This window comes from Sinohyriopsis cumingii, chromosome 2 (genome assembly GCF_028554795.1).
Source record: "Sinohyriopsis cumingii isolate HCF-2022 chromosome 2, ASM2855479v2, whole genome shotgun sequence".
Classification (NCBI taxonomy): Eukaryota; Metazoa; Mollusca; class Bivalvia; order Unionida; family Unionidae; genus Sinohyriopsis; species Sinohyriopsis cumingii.
Window position 1 is genome coordinate 90406038 of NC_142962.1, and position 13301 is coordinate 90419338.

General features: G+C 36.5%; 1 protein-coding gene across 1 annotated transcript in view; it reads left to right on the forward strand.

The window, feature by feature from the left end:
* LOC149805350 (DNA (cytosine-5)-methyltransferase 3B-like) overlaps positions 1 to 13301 on the forward strand; it is a 189504-nt gene that overhangs the window by 78563 nt on the left and 97640 nt on the right. Inside the window, exon 12 of the mRNA XM_089949549.1 lies at positions 4789 to 4843. Within this exon, the coding sequence (XP_089805675.1) occupies positions 4789 to 4843 (55 nt within the window). The remainder of the gene's footprint in view (positions 1 to 4788; positions 4844 to 13301) is intronic.

Sequence of the window (13301 nt, forward strand, 5' to 3'; positions counted from 1 at the left end):
TTTTGTAGATTCATTTGACAAGGTAAAAGCAAAATACATAATTGTTGTTTGGATTAGATGGCACTTTTAACACAGTGTCTATCTCCCACTGTGAAAATAGGAACCAACCGTCTTCCCAAGAACACACTTAGGCAGCCAACCCAGCCTGAAAATGCATCCCTTGGACTATGAGTCTAATTGCTTTACCAATAGAACTACCTTAGTTCAGTAGCAAACATATAAACTGCACTGTTGATGAAATACCTGTGAGTCACACTGCATATTCCAAATTTGAATACTTCCAGATAAATATGCCAATGGGTACCTGGATACTCTCCCATTGATAACAGCCCGGGTAATAAAACTAACTACTGGATACCTGTTAAAAAAAAGTTTTCCAAGTTCAGATCGAGACAGACTAATGATTCAAATTCAAGGCTCGTGTTGTGTACATATTTATTCATCATCACAGGGGCTTGTATGGTTCACTTGTCATACAGTAGTACAATCCTTTCTATTGCGATCTATTTAAGAATCAATGCTGATAATTCAACCTTGCCTGCCCTAACTTCGTGCCTGTCCATGGTTCATGTGCCAATTTTCTCGCGACTTAAACACTCTTGTTTTGATATCCTGATGACATTAACTGGGTCAGTACCTTTTCTCAACAGTGACAGTAAGTACTGGTTAAAAAATATTTGACAAAATTTAAATACATACTACAATTCAAATAAAAGAAAGCACAACATAAATATCCAGTTTATCTAATGCCATTTTTGCTTCCAGTTTGTGGCCCTGGAGTGAGTGTTAGCTGTTCAAGTTAGAGCCACTGTTCACATGTTTGTTTACTGGACCCATTTTATTAGCGGGAAACCCAAGACATATTTTTTGTTGTGGCAAAGACAACACAAAAACTTGGCTACCGTAACATGCACTTCTTATACCATGTTAGGAAAAAATGAATGAAATGGACAACTATACAGACTGAAATTTTTAATTGAAATATTTAAATATAAAGAAAAAACCTTTGTTATTTAATAACATTGAAAATAAATCAAATAAAAATTCACCATGTGTGTAAATATGGTAACTTCTGCATGAATTTTACATCAAACAGCTTGAAGAAAACAGACGGGTTCTTGAATGTGAAACCACTTGCCCTAGATTCATTCTATTATGATACTACACACATAGCGTACCAGCCTAAATTGAAAATAAATGGCGCCAGATATCATTTTTAAAAAAACAAAGGAAAAAACCTCTGGGATGTATCGATGTGACGGATGTTATATGACTGAAAAATGTTAGAGATGAGGGATTTTGTTAAACTTAAAAACATGTTGCACTGGACCATTGTTATGGGACTAACCATGGCAGGTTGAGGATAATACAGCAATCATCATTTATGGACTTAACGACTATTTACGAAAGTTACTAGTCAAAGTCAGTGTTACGCATAGATAATTATCAATTTCTTTTGTGTCTATTCTTGTTCTTACTACTAATCCACATGAATTTAGTTGAATTGTGATTAACATTTTAACTGCAGATCCAGGTAAGTAGTGAAATTAAATGCACGTTTTTCATACAGTTTTCTGTAATTATGACATGTAATATATACTCTTTTTATGCTGAGATTAAGCTTTTTTGCCACTTATATTAGTAATAATTATGCTTACACCTCTTTTTGGGGCTGGCATGTGTGACCCTTCAACAAAGCAGTTCAGGTTTACATTTAATACAGTTTCCTTCTGATCGTGTACCCTAGTAAATGATCGTTAGGACTGACGGGTAGAAGTTTCCCAATAGTTTGACATCTCTGCTTCTGGAACAGTCCTCAGGGAGATTTCTCGTAAACCTTTTGGGATTCATTTTTCCAGACTGTGTACATTTGAAATATATAAAGAAATTCAAAATCTGGTTTCCAATTTTTATATTTTAAAAAAGAAATTATTGTGGGTCAAATTGTAGAGTCTGAAATGCATATGTATCATGTGTATTACATCAAAAAATTTGAAGCATCTTATACATACCATTTATTGGAGTCAGAATTTCCTCTGGCATGGCAATGGTGTTTTGTCTGACTTAATCCTGTTGCTGTCACTGTTTTGCATTTCTTTCAAATGATTGCTAACTTTGTTGTGCTGATTAAAATTTCATGACCTTCAAGAAGTTTAATCTAGAAAGAACATCAGAGATTAGTATAGTTGATCATTTTGTATCAGTGCAGCACAGAAAGAATGCACTGAAATGGGAAAAAGGTTTGGTTGCCAAAAGAGACCTAGTAGTTGTGTTACCTTCTTTAAATAAAGTCGTTATTGTATATATAAGAATTAAGAAAAGCTGTAATCTTTATCCAATCAAATCTTTTTTTTTGAATCTACCAATCAAGAGACTTGACAGATTGGGCAGGTGTCTTTTAGGAATAAAATCATGAATTAAGCTGCTACATTTGGTTCTCAATTGCATATGCTGAACTTGTTCCACCCAATCAAAAGTAAAATAATACAAAGAACATTTATGTTTGTCTAGTCCGAGTTTCTTCTGACCATTGCCACCCCTTTTTTTGATATTTGGACATTGATGTTGGGGTGTAGGGTCAGAGTCCACTGCCTTTCGAAAAGTTGGAATTCTCTGACACCATTTGGTAGCTGCTTAGTAGCTGGCCTAGCAAACTTGAATGACCTTTCATCGAGATATACCTGCATGAAATAGTTAGGGATATAATTTACTTTCTCAGAAATTGCAAGCATGGATTTATTATATCTTTAATCTGCTGACGGACAAGACAAAAGTACATCGTTACTGAAATTTGACCTGGATTAAAGACATGATGCATGTTGTGCTTGTGACTTTTTTGGGAAAAAAATCATATTTCTATCGAGTTCATGTGGGTATATCTTGATGAAAGGTTGTTCAAGTTTGCTAGGCTGGCTAGTAAATGGCTACCCCAACTTTTTGATAGGCAGTGGACTCTGTATATCAAATAAATGGTATTTTTATTATCAGATGTTTCGTAAAAACTGAGCTAAAAAAGTGAATTCATATCATTGATAAGTTAATTTATATTGCCGTAGATAATTTTAATATTTTTTCAGTAGCTTGGGCTGAGCCATGCCCCATAGGACACTCTAATGGTTCTAACAAGCCGATTCTTCCACCACATACTCTGATAACCTGGATCACAGACAAGTCAACAGAAATGTCAGCGATTTGTCTCGTGATTATTTCAGTAGCAAACTTCATTTACAAACTTTTAAATAACATGATCAGAACATTTAAAAGGCTGCAAATAAACAAGATTTTCCATTGCCAAGAATATACATGTGCAAAGAGTGCGAAACAGTTTCACAATCAGGCCCGGCTTTAGGGCAAGGCAAAAGAGGCAACCGTCTTGGGCCCCAATGCAGTGGGTTTTTATTTTCTTTGGGCCCTATACTCATTGCTTGCTATCTTGGGCCCTGCATGCTGTCTTGAGCCCTGCACAACCTAGGGCTGGGCCTGTACACAGTCAAACATGACAGGATTTGGCAGTTGCTTATGGATTTATTAAATTTTACATCGGTATAAGATTTTATTGACTTTTGTGTGAACGTTAGGCATGGAAGAAAACGACATAGTTTATGTACTTCTCCAAATCTTCTGGAAAAGGACTTGAGACTTTTTTAAGCAAAAAGGATTGTGCATCTATGTTTATTTTTTCCAGATATGTGGCTATATATTTGTTTTGCAATTTTATAGTGAAGTTTGTTAAGTTGGATAAATTCTGAAAAAGGGGATTTCATCATATGTTTATTTTATGTAGCATTCATTATGGGGCTAAAGGTTTATTTCCTTTTTATATTTGTAAACTGCATATTTTTGGGAGAGAAAGATTTCACCTTTTTACGGATTACTGAATTAAACATCAACCATGAACGGTTATGCAGTGTTTTTTTGACAGCTGTTAAAGTTTTATGGGTAGTCTGGTTTTACAAGACCTTGATGCTGAATTGTTTCGTTTTATGAATGGTGAAATGAACCTTAATATGTTCAAATACAAGGAGACTGTTGGGTCAAAATAAGACTAAAACTCACTGTGAGAAAATAAACTGACAGATGTTTTAAAAAGAAACCAAAAGAAACCCAAAGCAACAGCAAGTGCAAAATAGAAATGATGTCTATTTGACAATAATTGGCATGCTCAACATTCAACATTTGCACAATATATCACATGAGAAATTGGAACTCTGCCTTATTTTCAAACATGGTTATATGTAATGAAAAAGAATGTTAGGTCTACTTTCTCATGTAAAAATTTAAATTCTCATATGAGCAAAATGGGCACATGTGAAAATCAGGTAAGTTTTTCCTTGACTCACAAGATCTAACAAAATGCAGTCATGAGGTTGCAAAATCTACCCAATTTGCATACATTTCTAACAGGGTTCTAATGTGCAGCGTATGAGCAGCTCATGTGAATTGGTGAAATTTTTCTGTACAGGTAGCTATTGTTGCATGGTTGTCCACCATACAGCCCACAGGCCAGAATTTGGCCTGCCAATCTTTCAACAACTTGTGCCAACTGGTAGTAAAAAAAGAGGTCAAATTTATAAATTGCCATGTGTGAGAAAAATGTGAAAAAAAATATTAAATGAAAAGGTTGGACATCCAATACTATAGTCTAGTCAAAATCTGTGAAAATTTTACCATTTTGTGTAGAAGTGTAGGTGAAAGCAAGTTCAGATTTGCGATTTCACTAATGTTTTAATATTTTGCACATTTTTTTTATTCATTTCAGATATGAATATATTCTGTTCATAATTGCAGGGCATACTGTATGGATTGCATAGAAAATTTTGTGTCAGAGACATCAATTAAACAGGTAAGTACAGTTAGTTACTGTGTTTTCAATTTTGTTTTAATTTCTTCTTCTTGGTGCAGATAATTTCACACCTGCATTGTGGAAGCACCGACACAACCAATCAACAGGTTTTTTTGGTGAAAAGTAAATAAGAGAATGGTTCTCCCATGCTTGAGAGAAGGTAATTGAATAAGTGACCATCTGACCCTGAACCTGTTTTTATGACCCTAATTTTATTTCCTTTGTAAGTGCCTTGGAATCCTATGAAATGGAATTGGTTACATGAAGAGTCAGTGAGTGGTCCAGCATCAAGGAGTCAGTACTTTGTGTTTCTCAAGTTTTAAAATTTCACGATTCAAGTAATTTACAGCTGAACTTTCATGCAAATTTGAAATCAGCATGGGGCAGAAACTTCATATACCGTCTTAAAGTCATTATACAGTCATAACTGTACCGTATTTCATTGTTTCATCATTTTTGAGTGTGTTGTCTCTTGCACAATTTTGCACAATGGTGGCATTGGGACAAAGCCAAAGGTATCCTGTCAATACGGGGCATGGACTATTGCAAGAAATATTGTAAAATAGAGCCAAGCAGCGTTTAGCTGATAAGGCCAAAGATTTCTCCATCATGGTTGCAACAGAACGCAATAATTCCCAAGGGGGAACAACTATGGTAAATGATAGCCCTGTAGTGGCATCAAAATCAAGGAGAAATCCTGCATCTACAGATAAGGGGACTACGCTATTACCGACAATGAGTTCATGATGTAACTGTGAAATCTCGAGAGATTCTCTGACAGAAAATGTGACATCTGCACAAAAATGGCAGCACTCAGATGACAGTCTTATTGAATGGTAAACGACACACAATCAAGTGATGTGGGGCTGTCAGCTTGAATTATTGACAAATTTGTCAGCTACGGTAACAACTTTGAAGTCACAAGTTGACAGTCTTAGCAAAAGGCCTATGGCTGATATGCTGGGATTTGATGAACCATCATGGAAACGTGTACGGATGGAAACAGTTAAGCATAATGAGGGAAGTGATCCTTCTAACACCGGTGCGGAAAGTGAGGAAGATGTTGATGACTTGGAGCATGGCCTTCAAAACTTAGTAACATCACCACCAAATACACCCTCAGAAAAATGAAGGAAATGACATCCTGAAGGAACTCTCCGACTTTTATGAAGTGCATGAATGTTGTGGGCCGCCCATTCAGAAGAGCTTGGCCAAAGTTGTAAATGTAGGATTCAGGGCCCAGATAACATGGGATAAATTTAAGGATTTGAGCAAAAAACATTTAAGGCCACAAAATTTGCAAAATTTGATTGTGACTAAAGTAAATCTCAAAATTTGGGCAAAAATGAACAAAGCTACACAACAAATGGATGCCAAGCTCCAAAAGTTCCAAGGAACTGTTGCTGAAGCTAGTGTTCCCCTTCTCAGTCACATGGATAAATTACTACATAATAAGACGGTACATTTGCAAATGTTAATAAACTTCTTGCAGATGCTGGTGATGTATTGCAGATGCTTTCTTCTGGATTTTGTGACATTTCTCATAAGAGGAAAGAACTGATCAAGCTGGATCTCCATTACAGTTATTAATACCTCTGTGCACCCCAAAATAAGGTAACTGACCTCCTGTTTGGAGATGATTTGTCTACAAAAGTTAAAAATATTGTAGATGCTCAGCAGGTGGGGAACAAAGTGTCTGGAAAGCTTTCAGCTTCAAACACTGGAAGATACCCAGCCCTATCAATGGCAACCATACCAGCGGGGACCACAGAACCTCAAAAAGAGGAGACCTTACAACCCCCATCAAGATTTGTGAACAGAGGCAGTGTTGCATCTTCCACAAAAACTGTAAGTAGCAGTTTTCCCATTCATGAGAGCAGTTTCTTTCCCAGCCTTATATAATATGCCAGAAAATTGTGTAGCTGGTAAAGTTGGTTGGTGTGCTAAAATATGGCAGAAGATAACCTCTGATGCATGGAATTTATCAAATTTAAAAGGTTATAGACTCGAACTCGATAGCAGCCCAGTCCAAACTTGTATTCCAAAACAGAGAAAATTCTCAGACAAAGAATCAACTATAATTACAACTGAAATTGATAAACTGCTGAAAAAGGGAGTATTGGAGATAATAAACATTATCACTGGAGAAAAGCATGATGGGAGCATCCATATTATTCTTAGCCTGCTTGCTTTCAATGCCCATGTGATACATCACCATTTTAAAATGGAGACGCTAAAAACAGCACTGACCATGGTTCGCAAAGATTCTTATTTGGCTTCTTTGGATATGAAAGATGGATATTACTCTCTTCCAGTTGACATTGCTTTTCGCAAATAGTTATGCTTTCACTGGAAAGGCCAACTTTATCAGTACACCTGTTTACCAAATGGACTGGCATCTGCTCCACGAATATACGCCAAAATAATGAAGCCTGTTTTTTCTTCCTTGCTTAAGATGGGTTATCTCAATGTTGTCTATTTGGATGATAGTCTTCTTCAAGGTTCAACATACTTAGAGTGTCAAAACAGTGTGTACCATACTGCTGCATTATTGGGCGATTCAGGATTTACAATACACCCAACTAAATCCATCTTGAAACCCACACAAACAATCAGCTTTGTGGGATTTCTCATTATAATTCAGTAAATATGACAGATTGACTGAGGGAAAGGCACAGGCATTGACTGAGTTTTCTTAAGCAGTGCTGAGGCGGAAAGATTTGACTATTCATGAATTAGCACAATTAATAGGCACAATGGTTGCTAGTGAGCCAGGCTTAGAATATGCCCCTTTCTACTACAAACCTTTGAAAGGGAGAAAGACAGATTACTGAAAATGCATAAGGGCAGTTATGATGCATCAATTTCTCTTTACAGCAATGGTGGATCCAAAATGTTAAAATCAGTGTTCAGCCTATTTGCAGAGTTAACTCAGACATTATTATCAAAAGTGACAGTTCTCTTATAGGATGGGGAGGGGTAAATGAGGCAGACAATGTTAAAACTGGTGATTGCTGGAGTAGTACTGAGAAAATGAGCCACATCAATGTTTTAATATTATATGCCTGCTTCCTGATATTAAAGTCTCTCTGTGGATACAACTATAACTTACACATTAGTTTCTTCATTCATAATAACGTAGCTGTTGCCTACATTAACAAAATGGGAGGTAAGAAGAGATTACTAGATCAAATGGCCCGTGATATTTGTTTTTTCTCTATAGAAAGACAGATTTGGTTGAGTACTTGCCATCTTCCTGGGAAGAATAATGTAGAAGCAGATCACCCATCTAGGAATTTCAGTGATGATGCAAAGTGGATGTTATACAAAGCAATCTTTAACAAAATTCATGCAATATTTGGACAGTTTGATATTGATATGTTTGCCTCTAGATTGAATCATCAAATTCTCAAGTACATGTCATATAGACCAGACCCACATGCATTGGCCATTGATGCTTTCTCTATGACCTGGTCAGACCTAATTTTATATATGTTCCCACCTTTCAGCCTTGTGGGATATGTTCTTCAGAAGATGGCAGATGACTGTGCATAAGTGGTTCTTGTAAGGCCATTATAGACAACACAGCCCTGTTTTCCCTGCATTATGCGACTAATTGTTCAGCATTCATACGTTCTTCCACAGATTCGCTTCCTGTTAACCTTGCCTCAGGATCCACTCAAGGAACATCAACTGTGGAAAACCTGGCTAGCTGTGTTCCGCTTATCAGGAAAGCCTTGTTGCGTAAAGGCATATCAGGACAATCTTACTCATGGAGAGAATCTACAAGGAAACAATATTGGACACATCTCCAGAAATGGTTGCACTTTTAACTTGGGAAACATTGATCCCCTTAATCCACCTGTAAATTATGTCTTTTCTGACAGAGCTGTTAGACTCTGGTTTAGGTTACAGCTCCATCAACACTGCCATATCTGCTATATCTAGTTTAGTTAAATTGAGTAGTAATGTTAACCTAGGTAATAATGTGCTCATAAGATTTTTGAGAGCAGTTTTTCTCCATAGGCCATGTTTGCCAAGATATGGCATAACCTGGGATGTGAGAACTGTGCTAAAGCATCTGGAAAAATTGTTTCCCTTGGGGAACATTTCTTTGAAACAAGTGACTCAGAAACTAGTGATCCTGTTGGCCTTAGTGGCCAGAGATGCCAAACTTTACGTCATAAATATTGATGATATTACTATTTTTTCTGATAGAGTTGTTGTCAGAATTAGGAACCTTTTGAAGCAAATTAAACCTAGTCACAAATGACTTTTTCTGCGTATCATGATAAAAGACTATGTGTAGTTGTAAAAAAATTATTGATAAATACACAACCTCCTTTTAGAGCTGTTGCTAAAAGCACCATGGCTGGATGGATCAAGACTGTTATGAAGGAGGCAGGAATTGATACATCCATTTTTGGGGCCCACAGCACTAGAGCTGCATCAAACACTGCTGCAGCTAAAATGAAACTGTCTTTTGCATTCTATTATTAAGACTGTAGGATGGAGTAATGATTGTACTTTCCGCAAGTTCTATCATAAACCTGTATCGGATAGCTTGTATTTCAACAATGCTGTGCTTGGGAAGTCCCAGTTTTAGAAAAAATATTTGATTCAATCTCAGATGCTTCTGTATTGTTCTTTATGGCTTTATCTAGTATCACAAAGATACATTTTACTTTATGTTTTCTTCATTGTTGTGCTTGGATGCATAAACTTTGAAATCTCATGGGATCCCGAGGCACTTACAGGGGAAATAAAATTTCACAATTAAACAAGACTTAACAAAGTCGCAGTTTGATTGGGATTTTGTGAACATGTTAAGTGCCTGAGGGATCACATGCTCACCCATATGCAAATTAATTATCTTCATGCATATCCCACCCTATTGTTCTCTGAGGCATCCAAGCTTATCATGCTCTAAAGACTGACTCATCACGTGACCAATTCCATATCATGGGATCCCTCAGGCACTTTCAGGTTCATAAAATCCCATTCAAACTGCGACTTAGGTAAGTCTTGTTTAATTGTGAAATTATAACCAAAGTTCCTCTGGGCATCCCAACTTTTTTGAAAGTCTTTCTACTTGATGGCATTCTTGCCACTCTTTATCCTTAAGTAAACAATATCTTATCAAGAACTAGTATGGGGAGATGGCCAAAATTAACTTGGGTATCATCTCCCATACTGTCTACCATAAATTAGTGAATATAACACACAGGTCATCCAAGTTAAATTGGGAAATTAGTCCTAAATGGATGGTTGTACTTACTTTGTACTTTCACCAAGATGTCTTGTGATATATGGTTGGTCCTAAATGAAAATGGTCCTCGTCTAAGACATCCAGCAGGCCACAATTTCAGCCATCTCTTTTTATTGCTACATCAGCATGGATGGGCAGATGAGCATGGATGGGCACATGAGCATAGATGGGCATATGAGTATGGATGGGCACATGAGCATGGATGGGCATGTCAACATGGAGTCTCTTGAAAATACTTGTGATGATGTGTAGATATTGCATTCATGTTGAAAATCTTGTTATAACTACTCTTCCTGAACAGAAAATTATTTGACATCAGTTTTTCATCAGGAGATTTCATATGATGTCAGTATATCCAAAATGAAAATGGTGCCTACATAACAGCAAATTTGGCCATTACAGTAGTCATCTAGAAAACATTATTGCTACTTCACCTAAATGGAAAGTTATATGGACATGGGGCTTTCACCACAAGACTTCCTTGTGTGTCTAGTTGTGCATAAATGTTAATCATGCCACTCTGACATCCAGTATGGCCAATACAGTGGCCATTTTGAAAATCTTTTTATGCTACTTAGCATGACTGGATGGTCAGATCACCATGGGGTTTTCACTAAAAGCCAGTTTGTCATTTTGTTCAAAATGAAACTTGTGCAGATCTGATTTCCAGCATAGCCACTGTGGCAGCCATCTTGAACTTTGTTATCACTATTGCTCCTGAATGGAAAGTCACGTGTATATGTTGTTGTCAACTAAAGGATTCTTGTGATGTCCTGTTGGTCCTAAATGAAAATGGTGCCAATCTGACTTCAATCTCTCTGCCATGGCAGCCATCTTTAAAATCTTTTGTCACTGCTCCTCCTGAATAGACAGTCTCATCAACAATAGTTTTATATAAGAAACTTTCTTACTATGTCTAGTTTGTCCCAAGTGAAAACTGTGTTGATTTGACCCCAGTAGGATTACCATTGTGGCCATCTTTGAAAATCTTGTTATTGCTTCTGCTCCAGAAATAATGTAGTATCATCAGTTTTCATGTTGGAACAATTTTTGTGGTTTTCGTTGTTGCCCCCTAAACATGAATTTAAATCCCTAATGAAAAATGAGCCACGTAGGATGATGCCCCCCCCCATTTTCTTACAGTGTTTCATTCCTAGAGATTGGGGCCCTAAGTGGCCGAGTGGTCTAAAGCACTCTCCATTACAGATCACTGCCATCTCACCTCTGTCTGCATAGGTTCGAGTCTCGGATTTGGTCAGTGTGGGTATGTGAGAAAGCTTGCCAGTAGCTTCTCGACGGTTGGTGGTTCTTTTCGGGGATTTCCCGGGTTCTTCCTCCACCATTAATACTGGCCGCCATTTATAGCCTATCATGTGCTGAAAAATGGCATTAAACCCTACAAAAACAATAACAAAAAAATTCTTCGAGATTAACACAGCTACTAGTATTTAATAAATCAAGGCCATTACTGTAATGCGATAATTAAATATTAGCATTTACATGTGGTTTTTTTTAACCTTTTGAAACAAAAATTATAAATCATTTTATATTGTTTGTTTCAATGCACACATTTAATAATGTATCTGATAGCTGTAATTTACACTCACTGCCTTAAATTGATATGTGAGGTAAGTAAGGATAGAGAGAAAATAGAGAAAAAGCATAAGCATTCAAACAATAGTAATACTGAAAATGAAAGAAAAAATGATACAAAATAACAGTATATGAAAATTAAATTTAATACTTATTCACATTGATCCTTCATTTCGAGTACAACTGTTGTTGAAACATTTAATTCCTTCTGAAAGCACATTTCATTTTATCCATGCATTTTTAATCCAAAAGAACAACAATCCTGTAAAATACTATAACTATTTCTTGAAACACTATTATTAATGAAACACTATGTGTATATACTAATTACAGCAGAGTATTAAAGCGCACACTTCTCAGATTTTTGGACAAAGCCACTGTATCAACATCGTGTCAATCAAGACTTGTGGTACTCACAAATGCTTCTTGGGTAAATAATCCCCATATTGCTGAATTGAGACCAGCTTTCTCAAAACCACTGATAATTAGGTCTAATCTTTCACTCATTGTCGCATGAGCTGCAATTATCCATTCAGCGTGAATTGGCTTGATTAATGAGGTTGCAAGATTTACTAATACTGTGCATTGACCATCACCAATAACATCTCTTTCCGTAATGGCATCCATGACCTGTTTAGCATACCACTTGTGGAAGTGTGACTTTAATTCTTCTTAATAACTGGTTGGCATAGTGTTGTTGGCTGTATTGGCTTCCTTTGATGTTGAGCACTCAAATGAAAACATGGCGAAAGTTATTAGACTTGACAGGTGTTTTATTTGTGCTCATATAAATGGAAGTATTGTTTTAGTGTTGTTGGCTGCATTGGCTTCGACTGATGTTATTCACTTTTTGGAAAACATGGTGTAAGTATTGAACTTACCAGTTTTTTTATTTGTGCTCATGCAAGTGGTAGTATTGCATTAAACATTAAAGTGACCGCTGTTTGCATCAACATAGTTTTATTCTTTTGTATTCTTTATTTTGGGTATTTGTAGAGGTTAAACCATGAAACTTGTGATATCAAATTGGACCTAAACAAAAATGGTCCTGATGTGGCATCCACTGTGGCCACCATGGCAGCAATCTTGAAAATCTTGTCATCACAACTTCTCTTCAATGAAAAGTCTTATTGACATGGGTTTTTACTAGAATACTTATTATGATATTGGTTCTAAATTAAAATGGTGCCAATCTGACCTCCAGTATGTTCCCCCATGGTGGCCATTTTAAAAATCTGTTGTTGCTCCTCCTAGATGGATTGTCATATCAATATTGGGTTTTTATCAAAAGATTTCTTATGGTGTTTACATGGTCCTAAATAAAAATGGGCAGCTGATCTAACATCTATTATGGCCAGCATTGCATCCATCTTGAAAGTTGTGTTATCACTACTCATGAATCTGTGGCCATATTTACAATAGGTTTTCATCAAACAATATCTAAAGATGTCTACTTTGTCTTAACGAAAATGTTGGCAATTCAATATGACTTCCATGAAAATGGTGGCAGTCCAGTATGACTTCCACAGTGGCTACTTTTAACTCTTGTTAATTGCTACAAAAATATCAGACATTTTCAGTGCTGCAGTTAAAAAG